The following is a 14,081-nucleotide window of genomic DNA, read 5'->3' on the forward strand; positions in this document are numbered from 1 at the left end:
AGTAGTATTATTACATCTAAATCTGAAATAATAAACACAAAAAATAGCTCCAGTGATGCTGCAAATAACATTACAGATTACGGAAATATATCTCGATCTGTACCTTTCCCACAATCAAATGTACACATGGTAGTCAGAAATCACAATTGTCAAAATGTTAGCCTTTACATTCATGATTGCTGCATTGTGAGCGTGGAACCTGTATCATTCAGTAATAAGTTTCTCTGTGCATTTAATAACTAATCCACAATGACACGTTCACATGTGTTCTTCCCATCAATCCTGTTTGGCAGTTACCAACAGACATGGGCCCGTCTATTAATGTGTCGTAAGCGCCGCTGTGTGCCAGTTAACCTAATCCCTCATTTACTTGGAGGTATCCCAAATATCAGTCAATATCAGGCTCTTAGCGTCCACTCACCCCCCACCCCCATCCCCTCTCACCCTTTACTCCCAAAAAATGGCCCACTGAAACGCCCCTCTTTATCAGGCACTGCAACCCTTAAAGCTCTTTTATAAATAAGATTAGTGTCGCGTTTGAGCGTCGGGGAATAAGAGGTGTAATATCTGATGGTTTTATATGCAGTATTATTGTTATCCCTTCTAAGTCGGGCTGATACTCCTCTCTCTCTCTCTCTCTCTCTCTCTCTCTCTCTCTCTCTCTCTCTCTCTCTCTCTGTCTCTCATAAGAGGTTTGTTCATTCGTTTATTCTTTCTCTGGGTCCCTCTATCCACATTCAGACCGTATTATGAGGAGCTAAGCTGGAATAAAGCACCCCGGCATCAAATGTTCATATTGTTCTGTTCTGTCTGTCATACAATCGCTCTCTCTCTCTCTCTTTCTCTCTCTCTCTCTCTCTCTCTCTCTCTCTCGCTGCTTCTCTCACTGCATCTCTCCCTCCCTCACATGAAAACCCTAGTTTTGAATTTTGCCTTCTTCATGTCTTTTATGTTTCTCTCTCTCTCACACCTGCACTATCATTTCCCCGTAATGCTTCATCTCCTTTCTTGCCTGTTTTAATCTTCCGCTGCTCTGTTTGTTATCAATTAGGAAGCCTCACTCATATCTAATTGAGGGGCCATGTCCCCGTTCACAGCAGCTGAATTAGCCACCTCAATCCTGGGAGCCGATTTAGGTTCTTTTGAGGCCATTTTGTTGTCGGCCATTTTCACATTTCCTCCTAACTCCTCGCCACAGAGGGCAGGCACCACACTGTAATTACCCAATCTGTTCCCATTCATACTCTTCAATTTCATCACCCGTCTCTCTCATTCTCTTTTACTCCCCCTCTTTTCCTGGCTCAATCCCTCCCTGCTCCCCAGCTCTTTTGGAAACCAGCACCCCCCTCTCCCCTCCTCTTGGGGCACAAAAGCAGGGTAACAATATGGGGGTATTAGGGCCGGGTGCAGGCCCAGCTGGGGGCTTGCTTTAGCCAGCTGAGGGTTATCCATGGCGAGCCCTGAGTCACGGCACTGATGTCCTGTGATGTCGCTGAGGCGGAAGACTTAATGCGCTGCACCCTTTGATGGGCCCTCAGGCCCTGCACTCGGCCCAGGGAAACCCTTCGACCCTGAGTAGCCCCTTCTTGGGTGCCAGGATGAGAGTGTGATTCACTCTGTTCAATCAATTAAAGAGGTTGAGTGTTGATGATTTTTTTTCCAACTTTATCAAATTCATTCGTATTTATTTCCTTCAGCACCATCTTGCTATTCCCCTGAGAGCAACACTTTCCTACTGGCAGCTGACCAGTTCACTCTCAGCCTTTACCGCTGGTTATTGACCAGCATCCAGGGCCACATGTTGATAGTTGTTACCAGCATGTTTTTCCATTTATTTCAAAGCCTTTCTGGGAGATTTTCAAATCGATGACCTTTCTGCACAAGACCAAGTTGTATATGATCGTGATGCTTTTGCCCCTGTTAGCTTATTAAACACTGGTCACTGATACTGTTTATATGGTCATTTAGCATTTGAGCACAAGTCCTGACACAACTAAACCACTTCAACAACATAAAACAACATGATTTTGTTCTAATAGGACCAAGCTTTGTCCTAACTCCTTTGTACATATTAATATAAAGTATGAAATATACTTTATTCTAAGCATTACTGATTTTTGCAGTTAATATCCCAAAAATTATCCAATAAATATATTATAAATATAATATTATTTTCCTTACTAGAAGGTCACTGCTAAACAAAATGTATAACAAAACATGTTTGACAAAACATTTATATACCTGGTGCTGTTTTACCCCGTCCACAATATACAGTACAGCAGTGTAATTTATTTAGTATTTTTTTTTTTTTTTTTTTTTTAATTCTTCCTTTTTTCTAAAACAGGAACAGCCGTGGGTATAACGAATAGTATGGTAGCGTTGAGCATAAAATCAGCCACCCTCAGACATCATTAGGCAATAGTATCTCTCTTTTCGGCCCTGTAAGACTCAAACAGAGAGATACAGAGGAGACACGCTGTTTCCAATATTGTCACAGGCTGATATAGTAATGTGCTCAGCTGGATATGTTTCTCTGTAAAGAGAGAATACCAGCGTTTCTGAAAGGTGAACAGTCCGTCGCCTCCTCTCCCACTTTTGAAATGTGACAGATAACATCCTCCTCAGTTCAAAACCGGAGAGACGAGGGAGTGTGCGAGGGGGGGGGGGGGCTGATTTCAAAGTTTTTTGGAGGAACCGGCATTTCATCCAACCGGTGCTCTTTCTGATGTTGGGCTTCAAACGGCTCATTTCTTCTGTCATTTCATCTGTTTCTTCCTTCTCCCGCCAAAACACCCCCCTCTCCCACCACTGAAAAAAAAACTATTGTCATCGGAGCCTAGATTCATTTTAGATTAACGTTCACGTTTCTTTCTTTCTTGCATTACCTTCAAAGGACCTCCATTATGTTGCCAGCGATAAGGGCGAGGTGGTGCTAGCGGATGTGGCCAAGAGGAAAGCAAATGAAATTGAGGCCCAGGCCGTCGCAGGCAACGGTAAGAAAAATAATCATAATGTCTACACCAGAAAGACACCAAAATGTGACTCGTTATTTCCCCCCTGACGTCTGAAATGGGAGGTGGACTCCTGATAACCTCGGTAACTCACCCACTCCGACACCTCCTCTCTGACATCTAACACCAGGTATTTTCTGAGGCTCTCACCCTTGTTTAATAGCACAAAAGAGAATTAAATCAGATCGTGTTTGACAAAGAAATATTTATGTAAAATCCACATAACCTGCTGCCCTTTTCATGACAATATAATCTATAGTACTGATTAGAAGACAGATTGTTAGAAAAGTTTTCATAGATGTTTTTAAAATGAAATAGAACTGACATCAACCTTTTAGGCCGACATAATCACCAGCACGAAATCTTTGTTTGGAAACGTGCCCCTTCCCCTCCCCCCAATTAAATAAAATGTGTGAGATAAAGTGTAAAGAGTTGAAAAACAATGTGTTTAATGTCAGACTAATTAAATATATCGCACCAAAGTCTTGGGATAAACCAGCAAAGGGAGGAAACCAGCGAAGGGCCTTTTTTTGTCATTACTTCAGGCTGTGCTACTGCCCTTTGACAAACACACCCGAAAGCACATACCAGAGGGGATCAAGCCGAGTTCCTAATCACACACGCACACACACACAAGCACACACAAACACATACACGCAATTCCTTACTGAGGCTTCAAGGGCCAACGGGCAGAAAACATTAAAATTTGTGAAGGAACTAGATGAACATGTCTGATGAGTCCTTCATTGGTGCTTAAAACACACCAGAAGGCTGTGTGTGTGTGTGTGTGTGTGTGTGTGTGTGTGTGTGTGTGTGTGTGTGTGTGTGTGTGTGTGTGTGTGTGTAGTCCCTCACAACCAAATGAGGCACGAGAGGTATTTAACTCCACTGTATAAGGTCAAACCCCTGAGGCCGAGCGTCTGTGTGTTTGTCTGTGAATGAAAATGAGCGTTTGTGTAACTATGAGGCCTGTTTTCATGCAGTTTCCTTTTTTTCTTTTTCTAATGTGATGCGCAACACGCACACTCCTCCTCATAAGCCTCTTAATTATGTCCTCGATGATTTACCTCCATCACCTGCAGCACATCCTATCCTTGGACAACAGAACTGCAAAGAGAGGGAGGGAGGAAGGGGCAGAGGAGAAAAAGGAAAAGGAAAAGGAGAGATGGCAAAGGAACAAGAGGGAGGGAAGAACTAAAAAGATAAAATACAGAAACAAAAATTAGAAGGTGAAGGCCTTTGTAGCTCAACTATTTTACTGTGTGTTGTAGCAGTATACTTGGCTATTCCATTAAAACATATATAACCAGCTGATCTCAGAGCTTAACAGGATAACTGATTTCATTAGAGCCTTTACGTAAACACTGTTTCAATGTTTGTTCTTCCAGCTCTGCAAACCTGCACACTGTAGGTTTTATATTAAATAACTTATCAGGTATTTGACAAGAGGCAGATGTCCACAAACGCAAAACAACACATTCCCACTTCAACAGGCTTTATGGTAGATGGCTTGGCTGTAAGTGTGTGTTCGGAAAAGACACACACACACGAGGAGGATACTGACACCGTGTCACAGTCAGAAGTGATGATTGTTAAACACCTCTCTTTTGAAGTGTCTGTCTGTTTTAGTGTGTGAACATCCGCTCGTGTGTGTGTGTACATATCCGTCCATGTGTGTTTTAAGTATTTGTACGTTGTACATCCGCTTGTGTCTGTGTGTGTTGGTTTGCCATATTGTTTTGCGTCCACTCTTTGACAATTAGACACAGCGTATTAACAGAGCAGAAAAGCCAGGTCATTAATAATGAGTGGCTAGCTTCAAGCAGAGGGCTCCACTGAAGAGGTTAAGGACCTGAATACTTCTTCCAACTCCGTTTTCTATGTGAGGTTGTAGTTTAGTTGTGTCAAGTTGAGTTTTTTAATACAATATTTTGATTAAGAATTAATGACATATACAGTACATCAGTTTATTTAGCATGGTTTTTCAAAGCAAGACATGTAAGATAATGACTTGCTTTAATAAATACCGCACTGATTAAACACAGACATCAGTCACATGCTGTTTCGAACAAAAGTTCCCACAGTGCAACTACATACATCTACTGTTTGAACGAACACACACACACACACAGACTGAAATGTGTTTGTTCGCACTCAGTCACATTCTACAGATCAAATTCAGAATGGCCCTCGGAGACATATGTGTTTGTGTAAATATGTGTATTGTATGTGTTCAGTTTGGTTTGACACGGGAAGCAGGTCAGACTGAATCCTGCATGAAGCAGCCATTTCTAGTAAAAAAATATATATATTAAAAGCAGCCTGTTTGGTTGCCTACAGTGAAGTCAGAGCTGGTTTCCTGTGAAATTATCCGTACCACTCATTTACAGTACGCACACCTAACCAGAATGTACATTTTACACACTTGGATTAAATGTAGGCGTATTTTACATGAGAAGTACGGTGCTAAAACAAACCTAAGACTTCAACGGTGACAGATCATATACAGAGTAATTAGTAATCAGAGACATTGACATTTAACCTATTTTACTACAGTTCATAATCCTGTGTTTGTAGTGTACCGTACCAACACTAGTATATTGTTGGTGTTTTGTTTTTCTCTGTGGGTGCAACAGGTTTCTACACTTAACATTATCGTAGGAAGGGAATTTCCCATAATCACAGAGAGGAATGTCCTGCAGGGTATTAGTTTTTTTTTAAAACCACTCTTATGCAATTACTGAGAAAACCTGTCTTCAAGTTGCATATAGGAACTCCATTTTTATTTATTTAAAAAGTGCTGAGACAATACTAATGCATTTTAATTCAGCTTAGTTTGAGCACTAGCTTATATGCTTTTTGTTTATTTCATGGAGTTATGTTTCTGTTTGAATCAGAAGGTGAGGAGTTCAGATACAGGTGCATTGGGAGGAGCCTAATGAGATGCTTCAGGCAGCTGATTACGTCTCCTGCATGTTGGGCTTTTTTCTGCTGAATGTGCTGCCTCTCTAGTTGGTACAAAACACAGCAACAAGAAACAAACTTGTTCATTTGTTTCATTTAAATGTGCTGGAAGTTGGAATTTCTTACGTTTTTATAGGCAGCCAGGCTAACCGTTTCCCTTGGTATCCATATGTCTTTATGCTCAGATAAGTAAGCCTGCTACTGGATGTAAATGTAGATGGAATGTAGTGACAAGCATAAGAGTATCAAGCTTATATCATCTACTGCCTGGTTGCACATAAAACCAACCAACTGTGCTTTTCCTTGAGCAGGAGTGAAATCAGACGATGAAGAAGGCGATCCACACCCTGGATTATTTCATATCACTTCAAGAAAAATTATAGAAACGAGTTGATTTGCATTGGAAAAAAGGAACATTCGAAAGGGGAGCATTTCTCATGTTATTGTTTGGCTGATTTCTCTCACACAAAGAAATGACTCAATACCAGATCTAGTGTTTCTTTAAAGTGGGTGTCTTTTGCAATGCTCTAGCAGCATCAGTCTTGGACTTGGAATCAAATTGGGCAGAGACAACACACATTTCTATGCACCTCTTCTCATTTTTAGTTGCATCCTTTGTGTAAACGCTGTACATAGATCCTGCCATCGCTTATACACACACACACACACACACACGCACATGAACGCACAATAGAAGACACACATTTCAGCTTAGAAATGCTTCCTTTTCATAACAGCGTTGGAAATCGCTTATAGCTGTCTGGCTGACAAGTGTGTTGATTTAGATAGATAGGGCATTGTGAGAGGCAGAGTAGCGAACAAGTGCGAGGGAATGCCTCTTTCTCTTCCTCTCTATGTCTTCTTTCTTTGGAAGAGCGTTTTTGCCAAGAGGCAAAGCCACTTTGGTTGCCCGATGGTTCTGTCTCCCCCTCACAATGGCTGATGTGACTGCAGGGTCTTGAAATGGGCAACGAGACAAGAGCTTTATCTGAAGATCCACTTCTCCACCTCCTCTCTCTCTCTTTCTCCGTTCTTGCTCGTCGTGGTGAAAGCCTGTTAGCTGCGGTGTGTGTTGAAGGAAAGCAGCGTTTTGTTTCTGTTCCCACTCTCAGCTCCGCTGGATGCTCTGTTACATCCATTACGGTTTGACTTCTCGTGTCAATTTAGAATCTTTTCCTTGGTGTTTATCAGAAACATGATCGTCAAAAGGCATGACGTCAAAATGAGAAAGAGACAACACTTGCGTACATGTGGCTGTTTACGCAAACCATGTAGAGATGATGGATCACAGGGCTAAGGGAAGAAGGTGCTAATCACTGTCAATGAATGCGACAGGCCAGTGTTTGGATCCCAGGGCTTTTTCGGGGTAAAGAAATAGGAACACGCAATATAGAGGAAGAAGAACCTGAATAAATGAGTTGATAAACATTGCAGCACATACAAAGGGTCAGTGAACTCTTTGATGAACATTACCAGACTATTATGCTGTGGATTTAACCAGTCTCACAAAGAATAATGATGAAATAGTGATGATTATGTGATAATATATATATATATATATATATATATATATATATATATATATACTGTACATAAACATATATATTTTTGCTTATCCTTATGTGTTTTTGTGTGTTAGAGGATCCTGTGAGAAGCAGACACAGTGATGTGTGTGGTTCCAGTGACAGACAGACGGAGAGGTACCAGGGTGCAACAGGAACTTCATGTCCAGGTGCTCCCACTACTCAGTGAGTTACAGTTCAATGTGCCTGCTTTCATTTTAACCAATACACATTTCACTAATTATACAGTATGTTTTGTCCGCTAACAATGATATATGTCTTCTTACATCTATATGTTGAACCCATGAGCAAACAGTTTTTTGTGTATGTACATATTCAGCACAGGACAACATAATGTTTAATTTTGTGTTGTGATTATCTCCAATATTCACTCACTTTTAGCTCAGTTTTTGGTCTCTTGAGATAAAAAATCTGTCTCTTCAGCTGCTAATGTAATAATAATAATGATAAACTTTATTTGTGTAGCACCTTGTAATACCAGAAAAACAGCTCAGACTGCTTTATGCTAGGAAATTACCGAATGGTTCACATTAAAATAGACATAGATTGAACATAAAAACTGATAGACTGCCACAATGAATGGGCATTAAGAATGACAATAAGGGTGACTTGATAATAAAATCAGATGGATATTAAAACCCACTTGAATAATAAAAAACTAGATGAAATAAATTCAAAATGCAAAAGTCTTCACACCCCTCCTGTTCGTTTTACTTGAGTGATAGCATATTCAGGGTCTTAAGAAGCGAAAACTCAAGAAGTTATTTCCCTATTGTGCATGCAATCTTCTATCGGCTGATGCACTATGTTCACCAACTCACTATAAAGCTTTGTACGACTGAGACAAGCTGCGGAGTCGGCTCATAATTCACTGTGGGTCCCTCATTAAGAGCAAGCACTTTCAACACTTGTTACATTATAATACAAATATTGCTCAAATCCGATTTTAACAAATACTAAATATTGCTATAAATGAAGGCCACAGACAGATTTTGTGAGCAGATGATTCACTGTTTGACTTTTGGGTCGTACATGTCATCTCCTCTCCCACAGCGACTCGCCATTGTCTCTGTATGAATTGCATGAGAGCATCTGTGGCTAAATGACCCATCTGCAGCCTAAACGCCTTCACTTCCAGCAACGTTTCAAAATGTCAAAGCCACATCAGTTCCGGGTCTTATGCTCTCCAGCGAGTCCCAACGCCACATTTATAAAACTCAACCGGAGTCCGTTTTTTCACCACGGTTCAGTCTCCGGAGTGCAGATAAAAACTCACTGTTTCCCAGTGATTGTCTAATACACTCGTCTGCATGAATGACACGTTGAAACAGTGTGACTAAAGACACACTGCAAGCATCCCTGTCTTTGTCCCTGACTCTCACATACACACACACACACACACACACACACACACACACACACAAACAGATACATACAAATATAGCCATCCACGTCTCTATTATTGTGGGAAGCGGTGGTGGGAGGAAGTGATGGAGGGGCATTCCTTGTCATACCCCAACCAACATATTGGAGTATTTATATGGGATTTGTGTGCATTAGATAAAAAAGGCACTCTTGTTCTTTTCATCCTCATAGGCTTTTCATGGCTGTTCGACTGTAACACTGATGACTCTCTGCACACCCCCCCCCCCAACCCCTCTACTCTGCCTTTCTCTAAGCCCCCTCCATCCATCCCAAATCCCTTCATATCAGCCAATTTAAACAAGCTGGGTCCAGAGAGAGAGGGAAAGAGACAGAGAAAGAGAGAGAGTCTGTGTCCTAAGCTCTTTTTAAAAAACAGTCAAAGGAACGAGAGGAGAAAAAAAAGTGTGGTAAAGAGGGTTAGGGCGATTTGGCAGCCAAAAGCCCGGTCGTACTACCCCAGGTCTTCCCCTGCACCACTGACGGAGGCTAAGAAAGCAGATCCCCAAACCTCCCAACAGATAATAGCCACAGACAAAAGCTTCTCCCTTTTTTTTATTCTACTATATCCCCCCTTCGTTTTTTTAACAATTTTATTTATATGGATCCCCTCCCCTCCAACTCCACCGCCTCTTGTTTTTTGTAATCTGGTCTCCGATGAAGTTTCATTGTTTCTCATGTGAAGCCAATGACAGCTTAGCTGAGATGGAGTAGGGGAGGCATTGTAGCGCAGGCGTTCTCCCGTTTGGCTCGCTGAGAAAAGAGCAGGGAAAGAGAGGGGGGCGAGCACAATGGCAGTTTGGGGGCTCCTCGCCGATCCCCGCATTCCCCAAATCCGACTCTGTGATCGCAGAAGAGAGAGAGAGAGAGAGAGATTCGGGAATCTGGAAAGCATCCCAACGTTCCCTTTGATGGCTGCTGGCCTCTCTCACTCATCATGAACTCCTCTGTCAGCGGAGAAAGGGGGAGGCTATTTTTACTTTAACGTGAATGTGCTGCTACTGTACAGAGCGACAGTAGATTTGACAAATTCATTTTCACTTTGTATGTTTTCATTTGACGTTCATGTCCAGGATCTGTGAGCAGGAAAGGGTTTCGGTGTCTGTTGAGAAGAAACTGAAGTGCTGAAGTTACACATCTCACATGCCAAAATATCCAAAGTCATGAGTTCTGATCAATATCCTTCATCAGATCAATATCTGGCTGTCAGTGATGTCCAATGACAAAAGAAAGAGATGAAATATGGCAAAGACAAAAACTGACTCACGTGTGTTCAAAGACACGAGAAAACAGATGAGGAAGACTTGAGAAAGTTTTCCATTTGGGAAATAATCTATTTGTGGAAAAAAATAATAATTAAGTTATAATTATTCAGTCCTGGAACAACGAAAGTAAAGTACATTTACCCAAATTGAAATGAAATTGAATTGAATTGAATATGAATTTACTTGATATATCCAAAGGATAGAGTGATCCTTCATGGGTTGAGGAACTTCTCCTCATTCGTTTCACATTTTTTAGGTGTTTTAACCATTTTATTTATAGTTGAAGAGCAAATTTGAAATGGGGAGATAGAGGGGGATGACACAAAGTTAAGGTCCACAGGTACCCCTTTTTCTCTTTCATAAGTTAAATAAAAAATGTAAAACTCCCGATAGATCAGAAGGCAAATGCATGGTCCCGTCTTAAAGGTATACACACATTTTTCCTTAAACAAAATGCAACAGATGCTCCACTGTTGCCCTTTTTGCTCCCCAGTGCTGATGGAGGATCCAGTGAGAGGAGAGCGCATGCAGAGAGCGTATGTGTGACCGTCAACCCAGATGTGTTCAGGACACTGAGACTAACAGGTCGGTTTGTCTTTTACAACCTTAATCAACTGCTTTTCTGTGTGTGTGTGTGTGTGTGTGTGTGTGTGTGTGTGTGTGTGTGTGTGTGTGTGTGTGTGTGTGTGTGTGTGTGTGTGAAGAGGTATCTAATGCTGGAGCTTTACATATTTTTAGGCAAACAAATCACAAGAATATAAATAAGCGTCTTCTAGGGAAACTCCATCAGTTTTACACATCCATGTGTTTTCAGGCCTTGGGAAGCGCTGCTGCATATGAGATAAAAAGCATTTTTTTCTGGATTAAGTTTGAAAACTGCAAGTTTGAAAGAGAAAAACATCTGGATTTGTGGAGTTAGAAAGAAGTAAAGCTTTACCAGAACCTCCTCAGCCTACTCCTCATCTCTGATTAGGGCTACATTGACGATACACGAATCAAGCATAAAAACTCCTACAGAAATGTCAGTGATCGTGGTGCATTGTGGGTAATGTAGGCCCTAAGTTTCGACGATAGAATCAAATGCTAAATTGGGGATATCTTTTAGAAATTTGTATGCAATACATTTTGTAATTCAAAGTCCCTTTGACATAAAACATGTCGTTTGTTTAACTTGTTACAGTATAAATATTATTACTGGGTAGATTTGACTTAGTAGTGTAAACATTAAAAAAAATTCATCAAATGACAGAAACATCCATTCTTTTGTCCCATTTAATTTAAAAACCCCACCCCAGAGTGTTTGCTCTTAATTGTCCCCAAAACAAACTTCCTTCTACGGGTCTGTTCACCTCACCATATTAAATCTCACCGTGTTCTGCTCCCTTGTCACGTGTTTGTTAAGCCCTGTGTTTTATTCTCTAAACGTAGCCTGAGTGCACTCCTCTCCCGGTCTCAGATGTCTGAGATGACTAACAGGTAATTTAGGAAAAAATACCCATTAACAAAATATCACTTATTCTTCACTTCCTCCTCTCCTTCACTTGCTGGTCTCTCCATTTTAATAATAAAAAAAAATTTCAGGTGATTAGCAATTGTCTCGCTATCAAATCACCCTGTCATTTGATAATCCGGACCGCAGGATATTGGAGGGAAATTTGCATCAGCTTTTTAAATATCAGTGTAAGGCATGCCAGGTTTTTAATGTCAATCATAAACTTATTAACGCAGGGCTCAGAGAGAGAGAGAGCGTCATGAGTGACAACGGTTTACATTTGTTAAAAACACAGTAAAAAGGCAACATGTCCGACACACTGAGCGAGCATGTAACCTGTTCAGGCACTCAGCTGTGTTTATGTGCTGTAGGGCTGCCATGTGTGATTATGCATGTCTAATGTTTGCTTGCTGTACTTGTTTAAAGTGTCACGGACTGTTAGCAGGAATGTCTAACATTCTCCCAACATCTTCTGTCGTTTCAGCAGGAAGCAGCCAAGGTGACAACAGGAACGTGAGTGTCCAAAAAATAGATGTCTCTCTGTGGATCAGATAAAAACAGAAGTTAAATAATTCTATTTAACTCCTGTTTTTAATATCATAATATAGTAGGCTACTGTTACAACTATTACACAATATACATATTATGGTACAGTGGTTTTCAAATTGGAGAAGTGAGTAGAGGGTTATAAACACCTCTGAAAATAAAACCGTCCAGTACTATATCACCACTGTGACCTCATGCTGAAACTTGACAGTGAGAATAAAAACCTACCATATATTATAAGACACAGATGTACCTAATAAAGTGTCCACTAGTGCACATTTTCATCTAAACACATGAATCTGCTTTTGACTGCAAACAAGAGGAATAATGGTTATTAGCAAACACTTTTATTTTCTTTTGACTACATTATAGTGCGTCGATAAACATGTATTAAATGTTTATGTTTTGCTTAATAGGAGTGTTAAAGTAGATGTTGATTAAATAAATGTCAAAAATAAATCAATAAATACATTGATTGACAAATTTGCTGGTTCCAGCTTCTCAATGATAATTTGCTGCTTTTTTTTAAATCATAGAACAAGCATTAAGGACTCCACTTTTGGCTCTAAGAAGTTGGGATGAGCATTTTTAACAATTAACTATGTTGATCAGGACGAGGAGCATCATACAGATTCAGATTTATGGGAAGCCTCTGAAAGCTTGTGTTAACCAGCTGTCTTCATACTTACACTTTGCTCGGGTTTATCAAACTTGACTTTTCTGTTTGTTCTCTCACAGGAAGAAGACGACCCCAGGATGCTCCATGTGGTCCATTTGGGAATGGTTTGAAAGAAATAACACCCAAGAATCGATATCATAAAATAAGATATGATTTATTCACCACACAATCTCAGTTTGTCATATGCACAGTGGTCACTTACCTGTACTATTAGGTCAATAAGGACTGACATGCTTCTCATTATGCAGCACAGTAGATTGCTAAGTATTTGCACGAGTATTATATGTAAAAAGATATGTTTATTTTATCATCAGTTTTTCAGTAAGTTGTTCATCGTAAGCTGAAATTCATTGTTGCCTTTTTTATATAGGCCTTTCATAGTATCTCTGAATTAACAGCCAAATGAAAAACACTGCACAGCTCCATGGATGTGAATTCAGGTTATTGTCTGTGTCAGTGAAGTCCTTAACCTTAAAACCATTAACAGAAAACAGTTAGTCCAGGTTCTGCCTTTAAAAACATGACAGAAGATGTTTAAAACCTTTCCATTAATCAGCCTGAAAAAATAAAGACTTCTACTATACTTCCATCACCACTGATATTAAATGGTCCCAGGCTTCCTCTGTGTGTGTGTGTGTGTGTGTGTGTGTGTGTGTGTGTGTGTGTGTGTGTGTGTGTGTGTGTGTGTGTGTGTGTGTGTGTGTGTGTGGTTGTGTTGGCCGAGATTACAGGCCACAGTTTTATTCATGAATAGGAGCCAACCAGCGTCTTTAAAGCATCGCGCGGAGCCCCTTTCCTGAACAGCAGCCATAGCCGTGTCAGAGCTGTCGACGCGCTGCGCTCACCGACTAATCTGACAGCGCCGTGCGAGCCCTAATCCCTCACTGTATCGTAATCTATTTACTTTGCATTCTAAGAGGATTTCCACCAAAAAATATACAAGAAGCGATGTTGAAAATGGACAGAAGATCAGCGAGGATGCTTTTCTGCTCCTTTTTTTTGTTTTGTTAGCTCTAAAAAAATCCTTGTATGTTTTTTGGGGAGTCAATCCCCTGTGAGAGGGATGGCTGAAAGGAATTACATTTCTGACTGATACTAATACTTCTCTTATGTAAACAT

The 14,081-nt window shown here is 40.6% G+C and overlaps 1 protein-coding gene across 1 annotated transcript in view; it reads left to right on the forward strand.

Moving 5' to 3' along the window:
* Positions 1-13,484, forward strand: part of wdpcp (WD repeat containing planar cell polarity effector) — a 66,722-nt gene extending 53,238 nt beyond the window's left edge. Inside the window, exons 14-18 of the mRNA XM_080036936.1 lie at positions 2,894-2,993; positions 7,615-7,723; positions 10,739-10,830; positions 12,222-12,250; positions 13,022-13,484. Of these exons, the coding sequence (XP_079893062.1) occupies positions 2,894-2,993; positions 7,615-7,723; positions 10,739-10,830; positions 12,222-12,250; positions 13,022-13,072 (381 nt within the window). The 3' untranslated portion in view covers positions 13,073-13,484. The remainder of the gene's footprint in view (positions 1-2,893; positions 2,994-7,614; positions 7,724-10,738; positions 10,831-12,221; positions 12,251-13,021) is intronic.
* The last annotated feature ends 597 nt before the right edge of the window (positions 13,485-14,081 follow it).

This window comes from Ammodytes marinus (genome assembly GCF_949987685.1).
Source record: "Ammodytes marinus genome assembly, chromosome: 11".
NCBI lineage: Eukaryota > Metazoa > Chordata > Actinopteri > Uranoscopiformes > Ammodytidae > Ammodytes > Ammodytes marinus.